This window comes from Lolium rigidum, chromosome 4 (assembly GCF_022539505.1).
Source record: "Lolium rigidum isolate FL_2022 chromosome 4, APGP_CSIRO_Lrig_0.1, whole genome shotgun sequence".
NCBI classification, from domain to species: domain Eukaryota; kingdom Viridiplantae; phylum Streptophyta; class Magnoliopsida; order Poales; family Poaceae; genus Lolium; species Lolium rigidum.
In genome coordinates, this window is record NC_061511.1 from 274,965,195 (window position 1) to 274,991,356 (window position 26,162).

At 45.0% G+C, this 26,162-nt stretch overlaps 1 protein-coding gene across 1 annotated transcript; it reads right to left on the bottom strand.

The window, feature by feature from the left end:
* Positions 1-6,556: 6,556 nt before the first annotated feature.
* Positions 6,557-8,466, bottom strand: LOC124648817 (protein NRT1/ PTR FAMILY 2.7-like). Its single transcript, XM_047188516.1, has 3 exons — positions 8,355-8,466; positions 7,516-8,269; positions 6,557-7,403 (listed from the first exon to the last, which is right to left on the bottom strand). The coding sequence occupies exons 1-3, from the start codon at positions 8,464-8,466 to the stop codon at positions 6,557-6,559; spliced, it is 1,713 nt and encodes a 570-aa protein (XP_047044472.1).
* Between the last annotated feature and the right edge of the window lie 17,696 nt (positions 8,467-26,162).

Genomic DNA, 26,162 nt, shown 5'->3' on the forward strand with positions numbered 1-26,162 from the left:
ACCGTCGCATGAGGTCTCGAGATATAAGCTCTGGTCATTGTCAAGCCGGGCGACGGGTTGGAGATGGGGGTCGGCGGCCTGGTGGTCAAAGGTAAGGATGTTTTGGTAGCGTCCGCTGAATCCTGAGAAGATGGGGAGGGAGGGCTGCCGACCGTGGTGCGCCAGGAGGAAATCGTGGGTGAAGGTGATGCGGCGCCAGGAGCGGGCGACGGTGCGGCAGCGGAGGAGACATATGGGGGGCAGGCGGATGAGAACCTCCCAGATGACGATCTCATCGGGGAGCCCGGGGAGGAGAGGCATCGCTCGGGCTGTTGCGGCCTCCGCCATGGTCGCCGGCTAGCTGGGAGCTCGTAGATGAGTCCCAAAACGAGAAGAGTTCTTTTTACGAAACTAGAAACGAGAAGAGAGTTGTGGAGGGGTTCCCCTTGTACAGTACTACAGTTATATATATTGATCGCGTCGAGACAGCGGGAATAGGACTCGCCCATGTCCTTCCGTGTATGGCGCGGACAGACGTGCGATTCAGGGATTCCTGTTGATGGCGCGTAGGAGCCCGGCCGGACCTGTTTTTTTTTGAACACAAATTATATATATTAGGTCAGCAAGCCGCCTCATTAAAAACTTCTCAGTCCCCTTCAGTACCCTGGGAGGAAAAGAGTGCGTCAAAAACATACTGCCTCTGAACACAGTATGATTACAAAATGATCACCCGATCAAAAATAAGAACACGATCTAGAAAAGGGGGAGGATCAGAAAACCAAAACTCCCGGACTTCCTGTAAATAACCATGGCGAGCCAACGAGTGTGCAACCCCATTAGCTTCACGCGGGCAATGTGTGAGCGTCGCCATCCCAAGCACCATTAGCAGATGCCTGCAGTCATCAATAATCACCGCTCCTGTTTCTCTATATTCCGATGGATCTCGGACAGCTTCCACCACCTTCATCGAGTCAGATTCTACAGCTAGAGACTGAGCTCCAAACTGTTCCACCAGTTTTAGTCCATTAAAAAGGGCTAATGCCTCCATTGTTGCCACATCAACCGCATGATCAGTATGATCACAACAGGCCGCAATAAAATTTCCTCTGGAGTCTCTTATAATAGCACCGGTTGCTCCTCTCCCCGTCTCTGGTTCATAAGCAGCATCCACATTTAACTTGTAGACTCCCGATGCCGGTTTTGTCCAAACTCCTCTACGGATTGTATTTCCATTACCCTTCAACTTTGAATTGTTTGCAACAATGCCTTTGATATTCAGCACTGTCCTTACAATATTTGGTACCGGTTCTTTGTTCTTTATCTGCCTCCTCGACCACCAAATATACCAGCTTGCTACCATGACAGTAGCCACTCTATTGTCTATATCACATGCAATACCTCCTGGCTTTTCTGAGCATAGAATTTCCTCCAGGATGATCGACCCTGATCGGTCCATTACTATTGCCGCATTTACATTTTCCTTTAGTCCCAAGCCTTGCCAAATCTCTTGTGCTCTAGGGCAACTAAAAAGCATATGGTGTCTCATGTGGTGATGATGAGGATTTGCAAGCGCGCGACCGAACGCGCGTACGCCTGCTGCCGGCTTTTGGTTCCGTACTCGCAATAAGGACGATATCCGCGAGTCGACCGACGTCACTACACAGTAGAGATTTGAGGCCACTTTTATGTACCCTTAAATGTGAAAAATGTGTCCTCAAAATTTTTAAGTGTATATAAAAATGTGTCGCATTTACTTGCTACTCGGAAAGTATTAAAAACACTTAAAAAAAATGTGCCCTCGTAGATATGACTTTTAGGGCACATTTTCAAATGCCCCCAAAACATTTGAGGACACATTTTTACATGCCCCAAAAACTTCAGAGGGCACATTTAAATTGTGCCCCGAAAAGTTTAGAAGGCACATTTTAGACATGCTCCGAAAAATTTAGAGTGCATATCCAAAATGTGCCCCAAAAAGTTTAGAATGCCCTCTAAACTTTAGTTTACAATAATCACAATTCACATAGCCTATAGCTCACACAACCTCAGTACACATATAACATTTCAAAATTCAGTTCAAATTTTAGAAAATCATTCCAAATATAGCGCTACTCACATAAACAAATAATACAGCTGACACGTGTGCACAAAATCCAGAATTGCCAAACAAGGAACAAAATATCTCTACCTAGACGACCACCTTGCAGTTTGTGTAGTCATGGTGTGCAGGGGGGGTTCACGAAGTGTGACAGAGTGAGTAAAAAATTATCAGGATACATAACCAATGACCAGTGGACAATCAACGATTTTTGGGTTATCCCGACTAGTATACTGGGCATACAGTTTCATAAAGCGCTTCCCCCACTCTCTGAAAAATATAGAAAGAGAGAAAATACTGAAAAACATTAATACCATGTAGAAATACAAATCATGCTAACATAAAAAAGGCATATCCATTGCTAGTCTGATTACTCATATGTCATATCCCATTATCAATAGGTTTTCTTACAACTAATGACAAGAATATGGAAGTCAAAAGTAACGTCAAGAGAAAATATTAGGACACAGACTGGAGTGAGCACAAACCTCAGGGTTGATCTCTCCGACCTTCTCGTTCTTGTTGACGGCCTAGAGCAATATAATGGTACAATTTTCATTAGAAAAATATAAAAAGTTTGTCATCAACTAGTGTTCAGATACTCAGATGTAGACTGGTTTGACTACATGTTTTCAGCATCATGCATCTGGAAATGAAGCTAGCAACGCTTATCATGAAACAAATTTGTATCAGACTAAAGTCCAGTTTGCTCTATAAATGAATACCATTATGCTTGAAAGAATAGAGATAATCATAATATAAATGAGTAACAAAACCACTTCCTGATTTCTGGCAACTAGATAGGCATTCTTTCTATTGGTCACAATGATATAATCTAGACCGTTCAAAGAAAGAAGAAAAAGAATACTTATATGCTTCGTTCATGTAGCTGCATATTTGTGGTGGATAATATTATAGAGAAAAGGCATTAGACTTAAAGATGCATTATGCTATAGCTATAGTCTATGCTAGCAACTGAATTATAAGAATCCAAATTTTCCTTCTTGTAGGCTTTGAAATATATTCGATTAAAATTACCAGAAGGCAAAACTCTGAGGCTCTTACAGATGGCTCTCATCCATATGACAAATATCTTAGACAGTATGATGTTCACTGGACGAGCGCAATCATTTTTTTTGCGGGTATGGAAAAGCGTAATCATAGGTAACCACATTTTCTATAAAACTGTCCAGCACCTGAGCTGCTACTGAATTGGTTCTGCAGATGGGCAACAGAAATATCAATTCGATGAGAACTATAAAATCTGATCTCATCTTGATGCATATTAATATCAACAATCAAAATAAAGGTCACCTTTCTTTCAATAGTTGCACTACAGAGCATCTGAGGTTCATCCAATATCTGCCAGAGAACCAACAACAGCCAAATACAACAGACGGATTATTCAAAGATATACATACGACATAATTGTACAGACAATACAGTAAAACAGAACTGAGAAGGCCAGCTGCCAACATAACATTGAGTAGACTAACCGTAGAGCACTGCGATAAACCTGCATCGTGCAAAACAACTACATTTTCAGTAGGTGCTATCAACTGTATCGGTTTTAGGTCCCGACAAGACAGTACTCTGCAAGACACTGAATGAGTGTATTGGCTTTAGGTGTCAACAGAAGCAACATGCCAGCTCCAAAGATGTCCATCTAAATTGTCAAAATTACAGAAATACATCTATGACATGAGCTGCGTATTAAAAACTTATGATGATTCACACAACGAACATATAAGTACATTAACAAAATACTAGTAAGCAGCACGTGCTTTGCACGTTGCGGCATAAATGTAGAAGCGTATACAACTTTAAAAAACAAAAATTAATAAGTAAGTGATCAAAATAAATTATAAATTAAAATCATTGCAGTTATTCTTGTAATATATATGAAATGAAAGTATTTTCTGACACGAAGTGACACTTTTTTTAATAGACTGTTCCATATTAGTATCCACATGTTCGTGATTATAAGTTCAAATAATAGTGAAAAATCAAAAAAATAAAGTGCTGGAGTATCTTTATTTTTTCGCCTGGACTTGGTTCTCATTTCAGCAACCAATTAATTAGTCAAAAAGCTGGCTCACGTTTGACTCATATATGTATTCATGAAACAAGAGATTTGGGTTTAGTGACCGAATTTACTAAATTTACTGAAAATCTAAGTAATATCTGGATTGTTCATATTCGTTGTTGTTCTAAGGCTGGTCATAGTGCATAGTATCATATAGTAGTATCATGCATATGATACTTGTCTATGATACTATCACTATAGTGGGTGGTATTATAGAGTAGTGCCATAATCTTTTAAATTTATTATTTTGTAGAATCCCAATACAAATATATGTACAAGATCTAGTTAGCATTAAATTTTCTCGTAACGTGCGCTATGATACAATATCTACTTATGTTACTCAAATCTTATATCTCCTTCTTAATTACATGTCACATCAGTATTTTTGTGAGCCTAAAATGTATGATACTACCTAAGATACTAGCACTATGGCCAGCCTAAGTATTTGATAAGTTGTTGGAATGTAGATATTAGGGCACATTGAATATGTGCACTGAAAAGTATATAGCTTTGAGGGCACTCAAAGCTATATATACCTACTACGGTATATTCTCTATGTGTCCACATAGGTATATAGCTATTAGGGCACATCTAAAATGTGTCCTCATAGCTATATATATACTTATTAGGGCACTTCAAGAATATGGCCTAGCCATACGTTTTGGGGCATTTCAGGTATATAGTATGTCTTATTAGGGCGCTTAGAAAAATACGCCCTGATTTGGAACATTTGAGGGCATATAAAAATATGCCCCTAAGCATGTGCTCTTAGAGCAGGTCTAACAGACCCCTTAAAACACCCAACCCCGTAAAATAACCGCCGATATACGGGGTAGAGCTCTACCCGGCCGTCTAACAGACCCCTTAAAACGCCCAACCCCGTAAATTTTTTACAGTTTTGGCTACGGGGCGGCTCCTCGCCCCTTACAAGTACAGGGTGGGAGGCTGAATACAGGGCCAAACCCCCACTCGTGGCGCGCTGAACTTTCCGAAAATTCCAACTACTTTCGTCTCTGTCCGCGCTGGCGCTGCCTGCGAATTCCTTCAGCTCCATGGACGGCGGCGGCTTCTTGGGTTGCAGAGGACGACGCGGGGAACGCGGCGGCTGCGGTCGTCCCTGTGGAAGATCGCCCAAAGCGTGCTGCGGCTCGTCGGCGAGCGCGTCGCCCGCGCGCCAACACGAGAAGGACTTGCAGCGGCGGAGGTCCGGCAGCGCGGCGGCGCCGGAACCCATCGGGGCCGCGGCCGCGGCGAAGGGCCTGGAGAAGAGGGAGCGGATTGCGGAGGCGGGCGCGAGGTCGGAGGCCTCGAGGCCGACGAGGCGCTCGCGGAAGCAGGCGGCGCAGAAGCCGGTGAAGGCCTCGTCGGGGTGCAGGTTGGAGCTCGTCGATACGGACCTCCGCGGAGGCGGCGGCCCCATCGTCGGGGGACAGCGACGGGGGGCGGCGGCCGGCCTGGGCGGGGCAGGTCTGGGGCAGGGGAAGTGGTTTTTTTTTTTTTGAGATGCAGGGGAAGTGGTTGGAGGAGGAAGAAGAGGAATTTTTTTATTTGGCATATTTTAGGAATATGCTCTTTTACAGTTTATGGATACGGGTTCTGCTAGCTCGTCCGAGTTTTCGGCCGATGAAAACCGGATACAGGGCCCTCTATTCGTGTTTTACGGGGCGAAAAAATACAGGGCCTGTTAGACATCTTAAATGCTTACCGTGGTGTAGTGCGTATACATCCTCAACAGCTCAACTCGCACGCGCACGCGCGCGCAGCAAATGGAAGAAGCACGGATATTTGTTGGTCCGGCCGGCCTCCTCATTTTCTCTCTCTTTTGCATAAGACGGTCGCTGGAGTACGTGTGCTTCTCCCGCGCAGGTTTTTTGTTTTGTGTTTTGGATGTGTGGCGGAGGAGTCTTGGATCAGCGGCGGTAGCAGATGTCTTTGGTTTTTTGCTTTGTGTTTGGGTGTGTGGCAGCGGCGATTGCTTAGATAAGCGGCGGCGGCGGCAGATGTCTTTGGTTTTGTTGATGGCAGCGGTGGCAGCTAGGTCATGAGGAGGAGGAGCTCTGATACCATATTAGCGAATAGGCAGAAACAGTACTTTGCCTCGTATCGGCTTCATGTTGATATAGGGCTCACAGCCGGACATATTACAAGGTCTGCGTATCTGTATACAATATATATGGTATACGCTGTATTACATTTAACACAATGGATACGAAGAAGCAGTGAAGCACACAAAGCACAACCTGGCCAAGAAAGCGCAAGAAAGAGGAAGGTGTAGAACACAAACCAAACATAATCATACAAGGGGATGGTTAATCAACCTTGGTTGATTGAGAATTAACAAGACCTAGCCTTTTTCGGAAGAAACAAAAAGCAAATATATAGATGACGGAGCCTTAGCAATCCGCCATGGTGGTCGATTGGTTTTGATACTTGTATCGGCCTGCACAAAGTAGAAAATAACCAAAGTTGATAGTCGCCGCCGCAGCCAAGGTCCAATACATGTTATCCAACCTCCCCTGATTTATGTTCCCTGGTAGCCAGGCTGTGACTCGCCTGACGACGTCGACGAATAGGGTGCTGAAGTAGAAGCCCATGGCGATGAGCAGCGGCGCCATAGCCGTCGCCAAGCTCCTCAACGCCTTGGGGAACTCCATGTAGTAGAAGGCCATGTTTCCTGGGAAGTTGAGGGCCTCCCCGATGCCAACGATAGCAATAGGGAAGACGAGCCACAAGACGGACATGGGGGTAACCCACCCAGCCGCTGCCTCGCCATGGAGCAGGTGCACGATGGTCAGCCTTCGACGCTCCACCAGCGCCGCGACCACCATGCCTGCAACGTTCACCACGTGACCAAGGCCCACGCGCTGCAGGGCGGAGGGAGGCACGCCGGCGATCCTACGCCAGAGCGGGAAGGCGACCCGGTCCAGAACCGGGGTGACTGCGATGAAGGCAGCGACCGAGCAGACACCCATGGACCCTGCCGGGATCTTGAAGCGGTGGTGGCCAACGGAGCGGTCCATGGTGAGAGCCTGCAGGATGATCATGCCGATCATCACCCCGATGGACACGCTTAGCATTATGCCAGAGGACCATAGCGGGAAGACGGCGAGCAGGGACTTGAGGTCCTCGACTTGCTGGACCGTGCACTGCTGCCGCGAGCCGCTAGTGCCATGACCGGCACCACCTGATGTCTCCAAGAAGTTGTCGCTTGCAGTGATCATGGCGGCACGATTAAGAAATCTGTAAGATGTCATCGACATATATGATTCAGGAACATGATCGAGCATCCTTGTTCAGATATCATGACCTCGATCCGTTTGGGGTAAATTAGGAATGCTAGCTAGGAATTAACCTTAGTCTTTTGCTTGGAGCGCCCACGCTATCCGAGTCCACGGCGGCGGCATCGTTTCCGACGTAGTACCTCGCGCCCACGTCGACGCGACCCTTGCGCACCGCGGCTACGACGACGCAGGCGAGCTCCGAGTATGGGCTGCCCTTTGGCGCAGGCATCCGGTAGAACCGCGTGCCCATGAGGAGCATCAGCAAGCTGAATGCCATGGCGGCGAGGCAGACACCAAATCCCAGGGCCCAGGATACGCCGTCCTGGAGATAGACGATAGCCGTGTCGCCAACCATGAAGGAAGCGTAGAGGAACACGAAGTACCAGTTAAAGAAGGTGTCCTGGTCGCGCGAGCTGCTGAATTGGTCTGCGCCCATTGTCGCCATGTTGAAACGCGTCCCGCCGGTGCCAATGGTGAGAAGGAACATGGCACCGTACATCACGGCGAGCTGCCCGGCCGTCCCCTTCTGGCACGACGCGGACGCTGTCGGACAGTGCGGCGGCCGCAGGGACGGCAGCGCCGCGGAGAGCGTCAGCAACACGAAGGCCAGAACGTTGATGGCTGCGCCGGCGAGGATGACGGGGAAGCAGCCGAAGTAGGCGTCGGAGAGAATGGCTCCGCCGAGGGGCACGAGGTAGAGCGAGCCGCGGACGATGTAAGCGATCTGGGTCGCGTCGATGCTCTCCATGTTGTACTCCTTAATCAGGTAAATTTGCAGGTTTGTGGTCGTCCCGTTGATGGCCAGCCCCATCGCAAGCATGCTCCCTGCATGCTCACACAAGACACGCATTTGCACATGTTTTTGTTTCTTCAGGAGGAGAATTAATTGAGAGATCAGAGATCATGTAACCAGCTATGAAGGGAAGAGTGATCCACCCTCCTCGCTTAGTGTCTCCCTTAGGATGTGCTTCGTGATCTAATGGCGTAAGCTCATATTTTGGCGAGCTCTCATTATCTTCCATTGGTCCTGGCTTGGTGTTTAAAGTAGGGTTTGAACTACACGAACCATAGACATGGGTGCTACCTTATATAGCGGCACACACATGCCCAGTAGATCCCCCAAACGACGCCGGATCGAGCGTTTGAGGGACGCTTTTTCTTCGTGCTGCGTTTGGAGGATGTCGCTGCCCAGACGCGTCCCCCAAAACCACCCCCATTCAAAAGAGATCGTTCCTGCCGAAGTCGTCGAGATCAAAGTAGCCGCGCTTAAACTATTGGATGCGCGATAATATTACAGACCGGTGGTGCAAATTGAACATAAATTAGGGGTTCGACGACACCGACGGCGCATCATGAGTCGACGTAGGCCCATCGAGCACGACTCGTGCTCCGCCCGGTCTGCCTGCCCCATCGCCAACGCCGAGGCCATCGCCGATGCCGATGCTGAGGCCGCTAGCGCAGGTGTACTAGCAAACGCTGTCACCGACACGCCTGCTGGTGCTAGCTCTGCCTCCGGGGGTGGGGTTGCTGCCGCTGCCTCGGCCGCCGCCAATTTGGCTTTAATGTCACCGACGATCATACCTTTGTAGAAGTTGTGCGTCGGCAACGTCTGGGGAGACATTCCAGTTGTCAACGCGGTCAACATGGAGAAGTCCTCCTTGTGTTTCTTCAACTCCATCTTCTCTTCTTGCCTCTGGAGCAGCGTCGCTCAGCTTTCGTCGGTTTTTTTGTCGCGGAAGATCAGGGTCGAGGAGACCTCGGCGTGGCCCTGAGTGATCGACGCCTGCGTCTTCTTAGTCGTCGCTACCTCCGCCAAGGCGGCCTTGGCAGCCTTGTTGGCGATAGGGCGCCCTAACGATGTTGCGAGCGGCACATCCAGATCAATGGAGGCATCTTTCCCCTCAGACAAGGAAATACGCATCAACCATCACTTCTCACTCTTTTTTAGCTTAGTATAGCAATGCAGCAACACGAAAGGCCTATACCCTTCTGAATTCTTCCGGTACATAGCCATGGCGTGGTCGAACTAATCAAAAGAAGCGCAATGGACTGTCATATCGTGATTAAACGAGGCGCTGTACTTGTGGTAGAAAGAGGCATACCGTATTGCCAGCGTTTGTGCCGTTGTCGCCTCTGTTCTTGAGCTCGGTATGGTATCCATGGAACATGTTCACCGACACCTGGATGATGGCCCGGCGTGTTAATATTGCCTTTTGGATCATCTTCATTGGAATCATGCGGTAATCGTTGTCGACGAACTTGCGCTCATCGAACTTTGCCTTGATCCTCGCCCAGTACTTCGCATATTTTTGGCTGGCGCCCATGACCGAGACATGGCTCACCGTCGACCACGACTCGCAGAGGCATTGATCTTTCAGAACCTTCCACTTGGGGCCTCGTGAGCCCGAGACCGCCTTCTTCTTCCTCACGACGGCCACGTCAACCTCCACGAGATTCTCTGCATCCTCTGCGGCATCCTCCTCCTCCTCGTCCTCTTCGTCGCCGTCCTCTTCGTCATCCTCGTCCTCGTCCTCGTCCTCCTTGTCCCCCTCCTCCTTGCGCTATGCCTCCTCCTCCCCGAATGAAGCACCGGCGCCCTCGAATCAGAGTGGACCGCCGCGGCCAGTGAAGGCAACGTCGTCCACACCGTGGCCTGGCTGGCACTGCGGACAGAAGGGATGTTTGGGGCACGCGACTGGGGCCGGACACCATATTGGACCGCGCCCGACATAAGGGACTTTTGTGGCGCTCGACTAGGGCCGAAAATATGTCCGAGGCACCCCAAAATCCTTTAGAGATGCGACTGGAGATGCTCTAAGGTCTCGAGATGGCGTTGGATAGCTTCCATCAAACATGATCGATGGCTGCGTGTATGTATTTTAAATTTTTTATAAGAGTGAATTATTGTATAGCCCTACTATCACATTTTTTTTTTACAGGAATTGCCCTATTTAGCAGCTTTTCATCAAGAAAAATTTGACATTTTTACCCTTATTAAGATATTGGGAGCAATCGATGGGTATCGATGATCACTAGGCACAGTGGCATGCCAAGTTAATTAAATAGAAATATTCGGTGGGATGTAGAAGGCAATAATCCGTTCGAATAAAGCGTATTCTGCACGATCGATGGACCTCGCGCGCGCGGGGTTGTTTAAGATAAAAACTAGCTAGGTATAATGCCATGCATGTATCGCAAAAATGGCGATCTGTCCTACCAAAATCAAATAATATATATAATGCATGGCAAGAATCTATGCTAGCTGCACCTTGAATTAAGGCCATACAAGATGAGTATACTATATACATAGCTATATCGCGTCCGTATAAAAATTAAAGGGTACGATCCTGATTTGTTCTTTGTTCCCTGAAGATTCAGCAACTTGCCCTATTCACTACCGAAAAAACGGCCGCTGCCGTGTGCCACATAGCCTGGAACACGGCAAAGGATCCGAACACTCAAATGCACGATAAAGAACAGTCATGGCAATATCCTAAAAAACACATGACGAAAAAGGACATAATAAAATCCTAGAAATACACACGGCGAAGAACGAGCACACAACAAAGCCTAGGTAAGCACACGATAAATGATTCGTCTGGCAACCAACATGGACACGTTGCCTGGATGGTCGCATCTGACGGAGGCGTTACAGCGACAACTCTTTTTCGCGTGTCCCCTAATGAACACACGACAAAGATTTAGGGGCCACGTCGACTCCTGCCTCCCCCCGCACATATGAGTTCGCGCCAATTTTCCCGCGCGGTTTGGAGTTTCCCACCATAGTCCTTTGCCGTGTGCTTTTAAGAAACACACACAAAGCCACCCCTTTGCCGTGTGTATTTCTTCCCGCCTAGCTTTTTCTTGGGCCAACTTTGTGCTAAGGAGCAAGACCATATAGTGATCAAGAAGCTACATGAGAAGGAACCATAGTTGATATTGCTCTCACTGAAGCTTTCACGAACCTTGATTTAGATGATTTGGATAAATTTGATGCTAGTGTGAGTACTTGTCTAGAAGATTTATTCCCTATGACTAGTAAAATTGATGCACCTGCAATATATATTAAAGATAAAGATTATAAGTTCACTGTTGACTCTAAAATAATAGAAAGGGTTGAAGCATCTAAATTCTATGGTAAAGAAGAAGAATTCCCTTATAAACACTTAATAAATCTTAATGATCTATCTTGCCTATATGGGAAAACTGAGATCCAACAACCCTATTACTTCTTGAAATTATTACCTTTCTCTTTGGGAGGAAAATCAAATGCTTGGTATAACTCTTTAGCTCCAAAGTCAATCACTAGCAAAGAGGCGTGCACATACTTGTTTTATAATAATATTTCCCCGCTAGTAAAATACATGCCATGATTGCTGAAATTAGAAACTTTGGGCAAAGTAAAGAGAAGAGTATTCCACAAGCTTGGGGGAGATATTGTGCCCTTGAGAGGAGATGCCCTGCTCATGATTTTGAAGATTATTTGGTTTCTTGATATATTTTACAATGGACTAACAGAAAGATCTAGATCTTATGTAGACAGTGTTGCAGGTAATATTTTCAGGCTCAAAACTGGTGAGGAAGCTAAAGAATTATTGAACACAATTAATCAGAATTATAATGATTGGCATATTTAAGAGGAATATAAAATTGAAATGACCCGTAACCAGAGAGGTATTCATAACTATTGAAGACATGCAAGAAGCATCAAGGTCTATCAAAGAAAGGGGAATTAAAATTTCTGACTTGAAGGAAATCTCTGAAATTGGTGTCAAGTCCCCTATCGGTGAACCATGTTTTCCTATCCAAGTTCATGCTATATATTGTGTTGAAGGTAATGGAAAGGTATCAACTCCTACCGAAATATCCTATGTTGTTCATTTAGATTACTTTACTTATTATCATAAAGCCTTTGACAATGATATTGAAAGGGATATAAGTGAGAACTCTAAATAAATCAAAGTCCTTCATGAAAGGGTAAGTTCTTGTGTTCATTCTACTAATATGACTTTTAAGCATTGAAAAATGATGAATAATCAAGTGGAGCAAATGATTTCTTTTAAAAATAAATTATATAAAAAGCTTCTTGATGAGAAGAGGCAAGTCTGTAGCGTTAACACTAGGGGAGGCTCCAACACTCAGGATCCTGATTATCCTGATGGACATTGAAAAGGACGAGATGTCGCCTAGAGGGGGGTGAATAGGTATTTTAAAAACTCTTATGGATTTGTCTTATAAGAATGCGGAATTAAACTAACATTTATTTTACAAGCACAAATCCTAAATATGCTAGGCTCACCTAAGTGCAACAACAACAACTAGAGCTAAGCAAGATAGGCACATGATATATGTAGCACAAGTGATAGCAAGATATATGTACTTCAAGCACGATGGCTATAACAAGGAAAGTAAGCTCGAGTATAGAAATAACCGAGGCACACAGAGACGAGGATGTATTCCAGTGTTCCCTTCCTTTGCAAGAAGGTATGTCACGTTTGGAGGGGTGGAGGGCCTACGAAGGATTCCCCAACACCACGAAGGCTCACCCTATTCTCCGAGCCAAACCCACGAAGGATAATGACCCTTTCCTTATGGTTAGCTTTTCCTCCACTCCGGAGATGGCAAGCTCCAAAACCACTTCACAAACTCCACGAAGGAGAAGCATGGGCCTCTTCACAATCTTCCTTGAAGAGATCACCGGAGCACCAACCGCAAAGCCAACTAGGAGGTCTCCCTCCAAGAGTAACAAGCTCACGGTCTCTCACTCGAACTAATCGTGGTGGAGAGCTCAGCACTATGCAATGATGCAAAGCAAGAACACTAGAGGTGTTCAAATCCTTCACACTCAAATCCCACCAAAGCAACAAATGCTAGGATGAGATTAGAGAGGAAGAACAAAGAGGAAATCAACAAATGACTCCAAGATCTAGATCCAAAGGGTTTCCCTCACTTAGAGGAGAAAAGGATTGGTGGGGATTGTAGAGATAGATCTCCTCTCTTAGATCCCTCAAGAATGAGCAAGAATCATGGGGGGATCAAGAGATAGGGAAAGTTCTTCAAAGGCAACAATGGAAGAGAGAGAGTGTAAGAACTTATTTTGACCAAGGTGGAAGAAGGCCTATTTATAGCCCAAGCCAAAATCTAACCGTTGGGGAAGGTTCAGCTCAGCACAGTCGAGGAGCCTGGTCAACCGGGCTAGGGGCCGGTCAGACCGGGCCACAGGCCGGACTGTCCGGTCCAAACCGGACCTGGTGCCGGGCTGTGACCGGGGCGGATCGGGGACTTACAGTACATGTCCTCCGGTTGTCACCGGAGTAGGAGCCGATCCGTGCCGGGGAGGCCGGTCCACAGCCCAGTGTGACCGGGCGTGAGGCCGGACCAGCCGGTCCAAACCGGACCGTACGCCGGGCGTGGAGCCGGAATACGCAGACCCCTGAAGACCTTTTCTTTTCCTTTAAAAATAGAAAATGCTCCCGAACTCCGATTGACATGAAACCAATTTTGTTGGAAATATGGAGACTCCTCACATGATATTTTTAGATGATTCTAGAGAGGGAGTCTCCCACCGTCAAGAAACGGTGAAGATGTCCAAACTCGAAAACGCAATAGATGATGCATGCGGATTCCGTTTTCGACGAACTTGGGTTTGTTTTGAAGCTAGCAACAAGCTCAAGAACCTCTCACAGAGAAACAACGAAAAGTAATAGGGATATGCAAAGTATGCAAAGGGTTGAGCTCCCTAAGACAATGTGATCAATTTACCCAACCGAAAGCCCCTCTTAATAGTGCGGCTATATATATCCTATAATCCGGTATCCCAACAACCACCCTGAGACCGGTAAAAGGAAAACCTAGCAAGGCCATACCTTTGCCTTGCGCGTCCCACTTGATCTTGATGATAACTCTTCAAGCTCCAGTCAAGCCGGAATGCCTCACTTGATCATCGTTGTTTCGTGAAGACTCGCAAATGCTCCCCCATACACCATGATGGGAGAGCTCCATTGATGCACATCTTCACATGTGCATTATCACCAAATGGACGGCAAGCTTCAAGCATATGATCCTCTTGAGATGCTCAACTTGAACTTGCCCAACTCAACCTTGATGACGATCACCACTTGATGTCATCCTCTCATGGGCTATATGAGATCTCCCTTTTGATGCATTCCCATGGAAAGATGCCTAGCCCACATAGACAACACAGTGGCATATATATGATGGGTTAGTTCATAAAGCATAATTGACAAGGCTTACCATACCGCATGACATCCTTCATGCTTCATGTGTTGACCAAACTTGAATCTTTTCTTCACTCTTTGTATTGGTCAACCTTGTATCTTTTCATGCTCTAACATACTATCTTGAGGTGTATAAATAATTCTTCATTTGTTTGCATGCTCTAAATCTTAGTCAACCATAGCTCAACTTATGAGACTATCATGACAACGACTTAGAGCCATAGCCTGAATTCTTCACTTGGAATCAAGCACTCAAGATCTTGATCATTCATTGCTTATCACATAAGCTAGAGCATGGCTAATATTGAGTTCCACACAGGAACTCTATCTTCATTTCTTCTTCTTGATCATATCACATATATGTCTTCAAATCGATGATCTTGATGCCAATACTCAAGGTATATCTTTATCTTCATGGCATCCATACTTGAATCCAACACATGGCTACATGTAGTACCTATGGAATATTCCTTCATATAAATTCAATGAAAACATTAGTCCATAGGGGTTGTCATTAATTACCAAAACCACACATAGGGACAATGTACCCTTACAGACATCCAAAGAGAAAAGAGCAAGAGGCTCTTAAAAAGAAATATTTTGCAGGAGAATCTCCCACTGAAAGTGAACATAATAGAAATTCGGAAGAACAAGAAAATGATGTATCTATTTCTGATTCTGAGACTGAAGATAATAATAATGAAGAAGATGATGTGGAAATCTCTCAACCACATGAAGAGCCACATGAAGATGAGAATAATGAAGAATATAATACTACTGCAAGGGAAGACCCTCAATCCTCTAGGGACAAAAGTAAAAAAGAAGAATCCTCCACCTCAATCAAAAGGTAAGGAAAGGGATCCATGGGTGCAAAGACCCATACCATATCCTCAAGAGGTAATGAAAACTTTAGATGATGTAAGATATAAAAAGTTTATTGAATTGATAAAAAGTTAATATTTGCAAATTCCTTTTGTTGATGCTCTTAAGATTCTCCTTATTCTAAATATATTTCATGAAAGGGAGTGGTGTTTTGGAACATGGGTGCATATGCTCCCTATATTTTGAAATGCATCTTACTTACATTTTAAATTTCAAAAAAATTGAAACAAAAAATTCATACGTACATCTTCACGTGTTACGCGCTCACAAAGTCGTTTCATAAAAAATCGACTTATCATGTGACGTATGTAAAAAAGATAAAATTCAGTGCTAAAAATAATGCTTTTCACAAGATAAAGTTTCTCCTTTTTACATAGACCACAAAAAACATTGGTTTTTCGTGAAACTTGGCGAATGCACATACATTATGGAGATGTACATGTAGAATTTTTTATCCAATTTTTTTGACATTTCGAAATATGCTTTTTTGGTAGAGGGAGCATACGCACCCGGGAGCCGAATTGAATTTCCGTGAAATATAATGTTACTAACAAAAATAAATACCCAATGAAGCTATCAATGCAATGCTTGCTGACTATTCTTTTAATGGAAAGCTACAAGAAAAGCGTGGAGATCTAGGTATTCCAACTATTCCTTGCACGATAAAATATATATATATATATATATGTGAAGTATCCTCTATGTGACATTGGAGCTAGAGTAAGTGTCATGCCTTTCTCTCTTTATAAAAGACTCAGTTTAAACAAGTTAGTACCCACTGAGGTTTCACTTCAAATGGATGATAAATCCATTGCTATTCCTATTGGTATATGTGAAGATGTTCCTATCATGATTGCTAATGTGCAGATCCCTACGAACTTTGTGATATTAGAAATGTCTGAAGATGATAACTTATATATTATTCTTGGTAGATGTTTTCTAAATACTTTAGGGGTTGTAATTAATTGTACTGAAAGCAAGGTTACATTCAATGTAAAAAGGAAGGAGCATACTATTTATTTTCCAAAGAAAAATTATGGTGAATCACCAAAGAAGAGTGTTAATGCTATTGAACCAAGGTTATTACAATTGGAATCTTTGAAATACCCGTTCCTCCTCCAAAGCCTAAATATCAAACAATAATGGTTGGAACAATTCCAATCTACTGTGAGTTATCCTGAAAATTTCTCTCATAATAATAAAAGAATCATTGTTTCCATCCTTATCATAGTAATAGTGAGACTTGATCAACCTCATTCTTAACATGATAATGATAAAATAATGATTTCCATTAAAATATTGATGTAGTAGTTTATTATAATTCTTTCACTTAATTTAAGTTACTTTAATTATTATATGCATGTTTTTGACAGTTTTTGAGGTCAAAAAAATCCCACACAGAAATTATTCTGCAAAATTCACGAAAATATTCTCACGTCATGTTTCTGCACAGAGGATCCACAAGGCGAAAGAGCAAGGCAAAACAACAAACAAGGACTAAAAGGGACATGGTGGCATGCCCACTTCACCAGGGCATGCAACCTGCACTTGTGGGTCCCACAGATGAAGTTAGGTGGCATCCAAACACCCAGGTTCATCATTTCCCCTCATAATCCGAGCGTATACCATTCAATTTTTTATATCTTTTTCTCCCTTGCTACTTCATTTTTGATCGGGAAACCATTTTAAATCCCTTTGGAAGGATTACTCCTTGGTATGTGATTCCTCCACCCATCCAATTTAATTTTGATATGATGCTTTGTATTGTGAGAAAAATGCTGCACTTGGTGTCACATCTTATGCATGAAAAATCCATGGATTTAGTTTTTAGGTTGAAATCATTTATAGTATTCCTTGGTAGACCCTCCATGAGTATTCGTAAGTAGTTATAACTTGCTACATCTAATTGTTTAGTGATATTTGACTAAAGTTCAGCAAGGTCTCATTCGCCATGAACAAGGGCAAGGGCCTCCCTAGTGATCTAAGGTCAAGAAGAAACACAAAAGTCTCCATCAACCTTGATGAAGAATAGTTGTGGGAGGACGACATGCTTAGCAAGGCGGAAGGGTTGGACGTGCGTTCCACAAGATGGTAAGATCCCCGAATGCTGAGTTTGCTACACATAGAAGAAGTCTTCAACTACTTCCTAGGCGCAAACAAGGTTGTAAGGCTTTGCAAGCCATCCCCAAAAGACTTATGCCAAGATAAGTTGAGAATTCCTTGCCACCTTCAGATTTGTTCACACCAAAGATAAGGTAAGCAAGAAAGGTAAGAACACCCCCACCACTTTTGATGTTAAGTTTTTTATGAGACAACAAAGATTTGTTATGTCTTTGGAAGAATTTTAGAAAGCTCTACGTGTTCCTAATGATGGATGTTGGGAGGAAATCCCAAGTGATTCTGATGCTAGTCTCTAGAATTTATGGAGAAGCATAAGCGTAGATGTGCGTGAGGATATTCACATAAATTTTCACATATTCAGCATCCCGGGCTTAGATATTTTGCTCTATTAATTGTGAGGGGATTCCTTGCTAGGAAGAACACCACTTCTTGCACCGGTCCTGTTATATACTTGTTGAGGTGTGCAAAGGAGGGGAGATATCATGATTATAATTTGGGCGTAATTCTTGCTAGAATCTTGTCATATGATGTGGCTCATAATGATACCAAACTTCTCTTTGCTGGAGCCATTGTTACCTTGATTTATAAATATATTAAAGAGGAAAGAAAGTTTAAGAATAGGGGAACTAAAATTATAGAAACTAACCTATTGGATTCCTCTATGCTGCATAACATGGGGATAATAAGGACGTCGCAAGATGATGTAATAATGTATCAATTCATGGTTAAGCGCGATAAGTATGAGTTCACTGTTCTCCCTAATCTTGAATATTTTGAAATGTTATCAAACAAAAGGATAGCTTCGGTGGAGGAGCCCTCATGGGATCATGTTCCAGCACCACCAACATACCACACATAGGGTGACACAATTGCAACACCCGATTATCACCTTGGGGAAGGCCCTTCTTCTCATATGGGGCCCTCAGGAGTGGACACCATCGGATTAGTCGGCGCCCTATTATGATGATGGATTGCAAGGTTGGGGGGTATTACCCCCACTACCCAGGCTACTAGCTTCCACCCAATCTTGGGGGAGTATGATTTCTTCCCCTCCTTTCCATTGTATATTCCATGCTAGTATTGTCTTAAGTTTTTCGGTTTGTAGTTTTGTTGTCACAAAAACTTGAAAATCCAAAAAGTTTTTCTTTTACTTTTTAGCCTCTGCATGTTGTTTACTCTTAGCAAAAACCCAAAAAAACCCAAATACCCCAAAATATTTCACTTGTTCCTTTAGCTTGATTTCTATTTAGTTAGTTGTATTTTCCACCCAAAACTGAAAACCACAAAAAGATTTTTGTTTGCAAAGCAAGTATAAGAAGTAATAGAAATCTGCATGATGCTGCTCACTATTTGTTTCATTTTTTATTTGTAACTACGACGAGGTTGAAAATTCTGCATCAACTATAATTTTTCATCCCCTACACACACAAATATTGGAAAATATTCCTGCGATGTTTAAATAGGGCAAAACTGGGCTGCATTGCTGCAACAATTGTTGGCAGATTTTAATTTTCATCACCAAAAGTGGCTAGTTGAACTTGCAAATGATCCCCAATGAGTACTATGAATATATATGGATCATAGCCACTGTGTCGAGGGTACTCCTCGGCAATGCCCTCCGTTTGGGGCTTAGGGTAGATGGAATCCTGTAGGCTGACACGAGACATCGGTTATCAAACAAGCGGGGAGAGCGATTTACCCAGGTTCGGGGCCCTCGATGAGGTAAAACCCTTACGTCCTGCCTGTCTGATCTTGATTATGAAAATATCGGGTTACAATGGGGTGCCGAAGGTTTCGGCTATGATCTCGTCGAGAGACTAAGTTCTATGATGATCTAGTTCTGAACTTGTGGTGGCTATGATTACTATGATTGCGTGTCCCTCGGCAGATCCTCTCCTGGCCCTTATATAGTAAGCCAGGTCTCCAGAGATATGTCCGGGTACGACTAGGTTACAAAGAGTCATATGTCTAAACTTTCCTTGTTTCTTTGTCTTCTTGCCTTGCTTGTCAAGACTCCTCCTTTGGAACCAACATAGCGGCCCACATTGGTCGATGGATATTCTTCATGGGCCCCTGGTTGGGCTGCAAGAGGTAGCACATCACTAGTTACCCGAAGGGTAATGCCCACATCAATAGCCCCCGAGTGACTGGCCGAAGAAGCTTTGGGCAGGGACTAAAAAACTATCTTCTGTCGAATGCTGACTCCCTTGTACTAGCAATCGCCTTTGTTATCGGGTGCGCGTTTGATACGTCTCCAACATATCTATAATTTCTTATGTTCCATGCTAGTTTTATGACAATACCTACATGTTTTATTCATACTTTATATCGTTTTGATGCATTTTCCGGAACTAACCTATTAACAAGATGCCGAAGTGCCAGTTCCCGTTTTCTGCTGTTTTTGGTTTCAGAAATCCTACAAAGGAAATATTCTTGGAATTGGACGAAATCAATGCCCAGGGTCTTATATTTCACGGAAGCTTCCAGAGAGCCAGAGAGGGATGATGTCTACGCACGCTTCTATTCCTGTAGACAGTGTTGGGCCTCCAAGAGCAGAGGTTTGTAGAACAGCAGCAAGTTTCCCTTAAGTGAATCACCCAAGGTTTATCGAACTCAGGGAGGTATAGGACAAAGATATCCCTCTCAAGCAACCCTGCAATCACGATACAAGAAGTCTCTTGTGTCCCCAACACACCTAATACACTTGTCAGATGTATAGGTGCACTAGTTCGGCGAAGAGATAGTAAAACACAGGTGGTATAGATGGTGGTAATATTGCAGGAAGTAAAGATGCAGTAAACGAACATGTAGTAGAACAGTAAATACACGGTGCCAGAAAATAGCTTGCTGGCGTGGGAGGCAATTCTCTGTGGTGTAAACAAGGCCTAGGGATCATACTTTCACTAGTGGACACTCTCAACATTGCAATCATAATTGAATATAAATAAGCACTTCACTATGCTATTCTGAATTACTCTTTGGCAAGATAACAAACACTAATTCATCATGTAGGCAAACCTTAAAGATGTACTCCCAAGTACTAATAAACACACCACGCTGTCACTGTGAGCATTCATAGGAGGTACTAACACACCACGATTTCATAGAGACATCCAACTCAAATCATAACTCAGTGAATAAGTATTCTGTGAAATATAGCCTAAGAGACCCACAAGGTGCACACACTTGTCACCTTTACACACGTGGGACAAGGAGTCTCCGGAGATCACATAAGTAAAATCCACTTGAATAGCATAACGACATCTAGATTACAAAGCTCATCATATGGATCTCAATCATGTAAGGCAGCTCATGAGATCATTGTATTGCAGTACATGGGAGAGAGATTAACCACATAGCTACCGGTACATCCCTTAGCCTCGGGGGAGAACTACTCCCTCCTCATCATAGGAGACAGCAGCGTCGATGAAGATGGCGGTGGTGTCGATGGAGATGCCTTCCGGGGGCACTTCCCCGTCCCGGCGGCGTGCCGGAACAGCGACTTCTGTCCCCCGAATCTTGGCTTCGCGATGGCGGTGGCTGCGTAACTTTTCTCGTCCCGTGGCTTATCGGTTTATGGTTTTCGCGACGGAGACCTTAAGTAGGCGGAAGGGCAGCCTCGGAGGGGCCCTGGTGGGGCCACACAATAGGGGGGCGCGCCCCACCCCTTGGTTGCGCCGCCCTGGCGTGTGGGGCCCCCTGGCTCCCCTCTGGTCTCTCTCCGGTGTTCTGGAAGCTTCGTGGAAAAATAAGATACTGGGCGTTGATTTCGTCCAATTCCGAGAATATTTCCTTACTAGGATTTCGAAACCAAAAACAGCAGAAAACGGAACTAGCACTTCGGCATCTTGTCAATAGGTTAGTTCCGGAAAATGCATAATAATGACATAAAGTGTGTATAAAACATGTGTGTATCATCATAAAAGTAGCATGGAACATAAGAAATTATAGATACGTTGGAGACGTATCAAGGGACCAGAGGGGAGCCCTGGGGGCCCCACCCCACCTGGCGGCGCGGCCAAGGGGGGGCGCGCCCCCCTATGGTGTGGCTCCACCAGGTCTCCTCCGAGGCTGCCCTTCCGCCTATATAAAGCCTCCGTCGCGAAAACCCTAAAAGAAAAAGCCACGATACGAGAAAAGTTCCAGAGCCGCCGCCATCGCGAAGCCAAGATTCGCGGGACAGAAGTCTCTGTTCCGGCACGCCGCCGGGACGGGGAATTGCCCCCGGAAGGCATCTCCATCAACACCACCGCCATCTTGATCGCCGCTGCTGTCTCCTATGATGAGGAGGGAGTAGTTCTCCCCCGAGGCTAAGGGTTGTACCGTAGCTATGTGGTTCATCTCTCTCTCTCATGTGATCTTTATGTGATCATGAGATTTGTGATCTAGTTGAATATCATCTATGTGCTACTCTAGTGATGTTATTAAAGTAGTCTATTCCTCCTCCATGATGTAATGTTGACAGTGTGTGGATCATGTAGTACTTGGTATAAGTTATGATTGTGATCTCTTGTAGATTATGAAGTTAACTATTACTATAATAGTATTGATGCGATCTAGTCCCCCTTTCATAGCCTGACGGTGACAGTGTGCATGCTATGTTAGTACTCGGTATAATTGCAATGGTCTATTATGCACTCTAAGGTTACTTAAATATGAACACCGAATGTTGTGGAGCTTGTTAACTCCGGCTTGAGGGAGCTCTTGTAGCCCTACACAATGAATGGTGTTTGTCATCCAACAAGAGAGTGTAGAGAAAGTAGTATTTGTTTATTCAGTTATGTGATCAATGTTGAGAGTGTCCACTAGTGAAAGTATGATCCCTAGGCCTTGTTTCCAAGCATCAAATCTCCGTTTATTTACTGTTCTACTGCATGTTTACTTGCTGCCATATTTATTTCAGATTGCTATTACCACTCATATTCATCCATATCACTTGCATCTCACTATCTCTTCGCCGAACTAGTGCACCTATACATCTGACAAGTGTATTAGGTGTGTTGGGGACACAAGAGACTTCTTGTATCGTGATTGCGAGGGTTGCTTGAGAGGGATATCTTTGACCTCTACCTCCCTGAGTTCGATAAACCTTGGGTGATTCACTTAAGGGAAACTTGCTGCTATTCTACAAACCTCTGCTCTTGGAGGCCCAACACTGTCTACAGGAATAGAAGCGTGCGTAGACATCAGCGTTCAGCGCTCCCGATGGGAGTAGCCCCTGAGTCTAGGCACGGATGCTTGCAACCGTGTGTAGACTCAAGTTGTACTACTCGAATGTTTTTCTTCTGCCGATGTTTTCTGCAAACTGTCATGATCATCCGATACATCCTCCTATATCGGGTCTTTAATACTTCCAAGAAAGGTTGCGCTTTTTGGTAGTACGTAAAGGATATTGAGTAACGTGCCCAGATTTACTCGATATATCGATGCTGGTTAACTGTCGATGGCAAAACAACGTTACCCTACTCAGAATCAAGTCCCCGGGCATGATCCTGGTCTGCGTAAAAAATCTTCGAGTCCATAACTTTTATCGGGTGCGCATTCAGCGCTCCCGATGAGAGTAGCCCCCGAGTCTGGGCGCGGATGCTTACATCCGAGTGCAGAGTCAGTCCAAACCACTCAAACATTCCAGTTTTCTTCGGATGCCTCTGGTGCAGTCGACACTCTTTATGACATCATTGATGACGTAACCAGTGCCGCGGTCTGATTGACAGGACATGACCTAACGGGCCCACCCTACTTCTGCGCGCTCAGTTAGGAAATGACTAGTGTTTGTGCATTGACCGAGGTGCCTCCTCGATATCCACGCATAGTGGGAGTAATGGGCCACCGGTTTCATCTCTCTCAGTTGGACACGTGTACGATTGGATCCTCGACCACCTTCCCACGATTACTAGAGTTATGGCCTCGATTTCCCAGTAGTCCTTGCTATAAATAAAGAGACCTTTTCCGTTTTCACTTTTCACGCTTCCATACTACTCGTCTTCTTCCTCAGTTCCGTTGCCAAGAACTCAACCACCATGGGCAAGAAGAAGGGAACCGTTGTTTCAGGTGCCTCTGCGGGTGTGGCCAGGACTGGCCCTGATTGGTGCGCCTCCACCATCTCCAATCGCGAGGTGAACAAGCTGCGGTCGCTTGGCCTCATCTCATCTGCCGAGTCTGACTTCCGCCACCCAGGTTCTTCCACTCGCCCAAAGCCTCCAAAAGGCTTTATTGTTATGTTCGCTGCCTTTCTGCTCCGCGGGCTCTCTCTCCCTGCCCATGAATTCCTTCGCTCTCTTCTTTTCTTCTACGGGATCCAGCTCTGGCTGCTAACTCCCAATTCCATTCTCCACCTTTCCATCTTCATCACTCTGTGCGAGGCCTTCCTCGGCATTGACCCCCACTGGGGCTTGTGGAGGAAGATCTTCTACGTCAAACGCCACAATGGCAATGAAGGTCCTCCCGTCGTCGGTGGCGTCGGTTTTTTTGTCAGGAAGGAGGTCAATTACTTCGACTATCCGATGAAGGAGTCAGTTCAGGGCTGGCGATAGAAGTGGTTCTACCTGCGGGACATCCCAGAATCAGGACAACGTTCCAATCTGCCTCGAAGATGTCCCTTTGGCTGTGCCGAAGAAATCCTGGCGAAATACTTTGACCGCTGAAGAAAGCGCCTTAGCCGACCAACTGTATGAAAAGGTCATGTACCTGAAGAATGCGGAAGGTCTGATGATGTGCGGCACTGAGGTAGTTTCAGTGTTTCTAAAGCATCGGGTGCAACCACTAATGTCACGCCCTCATCAATTGTGGTTGTACACCGGCGAAGGGGATAAATCCAGGGTCAGTTTGTCGGACTTTTCTGAAGAAGAACTTCGAGATGAGGTGTGGCGCCTGACCCGTCTCAGTCAAAAGGACAATATTGTTCTGACTTTGGCTCGTCCTCCTCTCGACCTCAAGCATCTTCCCGCAAAGGTAATTCTTTCGTGTATTTGCATCAAATGCCGTCTTTATTTCTGAATCCGAATCTGAAAACTTATTTTTCTGTCGACAGGCTTCCACTGTTGCTCAGTGCTACCCTCCTACACCCGAAAGTGGGATAGCACCAGAGGGTGATGATTCTTCGGAAGAGACTGAAGATGAGCAGCTCACCCTTGAGGACAGCGACGTCCAAGGTGACGAAGCCCCCGAGAATGATGCTCGCACTAAATCTATGCGACGAAGGAAGATCAATGAAGACTTGATGGCGACTGCTGAATCGAGTCCTAGCGGACAAGATGATGATACTAACACAACTGCTTCTCATGCTTCCTTTCGAAGAACGTCGCCTCCTCCAGCTGCAAAGGGCTCAACAGGCCTCTTCGCCAACGAAGATGACTTGGAGTTGTAAGCTTTTCCTCTTTCTTTGCGTTTAACTCCCTTTAATTTCTCTGAAGTGTGTATTTATCTTCGAGCAGTTCTGACGATGATGATGAAGTCCCTCTCGCCAAGAGGGAAAAATTTCTTTCTGAAAGAACTGAGTCAGCAAAGGAGTCGAATCCTTCGACTGCTGAACTTACTCCACCTCCAAGAACAGTTGTGGCCAAGGTTCCTGTATCGAAGGTTAACCCTTGTGCCGGCGCTTCCGCCCCTCCAATTGCTCCTGATCATGTAAGCATAACATTTAGCTCAATATCCTTTTTAACTTCCGAGCCGATGATGGATTTTTGGATTAAGTACTAACTGAAATTCGCAATTCGCCATAACATTTCATTTCCTTCCTCGCAGCCAATTTTTGCCACAGTTGACGATGTGGCAGATTTTGCTGATCAATTCACCCGCCTGGAATCTGAAAACGTCCAGCTTCGCAAGGCCATCAAGACCTCGGCTGATCAGGTGCTGGAAGCCAACAGGCTCACAGCCGAAGATGAGAATGAGAACACACTGCTGAAGGATGAGCTGAAGAAGCTGAAGAAGAAGATGAAAGATGAGCAAGAAGCCAGACACGAAGCTTCCATCTTGGCTGATGAAAAAGAAGGTGCTCTTCGAGAGTCCATCACGAGCTTGTTGAGTAAGTTTCCTTCGCACTTTGCACGGTACTCTTTTCAATAATATCCTGTTAATCGTTTATTCGCAATTTCTCCAGATACTGCCGATATGCATATCGACCATACAAGTAAGCTTCGAGAGGATTCCATGTTGGATGCCCTCGTGTTTGCTGCCGATTCCATCAACCAAGTCCAAGGTCTTTTGCAGAAGACCAAGGGGGCATCATCGAAGCTGTTTTCAATGATGTTCCCAAAGTTGAATCAAAACAAGACCCTTGGCAAGATGGAGGATGCCTTCTTCATCGATTCTTCTGAAGCTGTAGAGGTATTGAAGCGGCACTCCCGCCTTTACGGGGCGGTTCTTACTTTTCAGCTTTTAATGGGGCACGGACTAGGTTCTGAATTGGAAAAGTTGTCCAAGTCGTTGCAAGTAGACGCCAACGGATGTTTAGTCAAACTCGAACCTTTCAAGCA

Bases quoted from the DNA above. Each gene is read 5' to 3' on its own strand.
- LOC124648817 (XM_047188516.1), bottom strand. From the start codon at position 8,466: ATGGAAGATAATGAGAGCTCGCCAAAATATGAGCTTACGCCATTAGAT. The intron at 8,270-8,354 runs GTTACATGATCT...GTGAGCATGCAG, and splicing joins CACTCTTCCCTTCATAGCTG to GGAGCATGCTTGCGATGGGG. The intron at 7,404-7,515 runs GTTAATTCCTAG...GACATCTTACAG, and splicing joins GCTCCAAGCAAAAGACTAAG to ATTTCTTAATCGTGCCGCCA.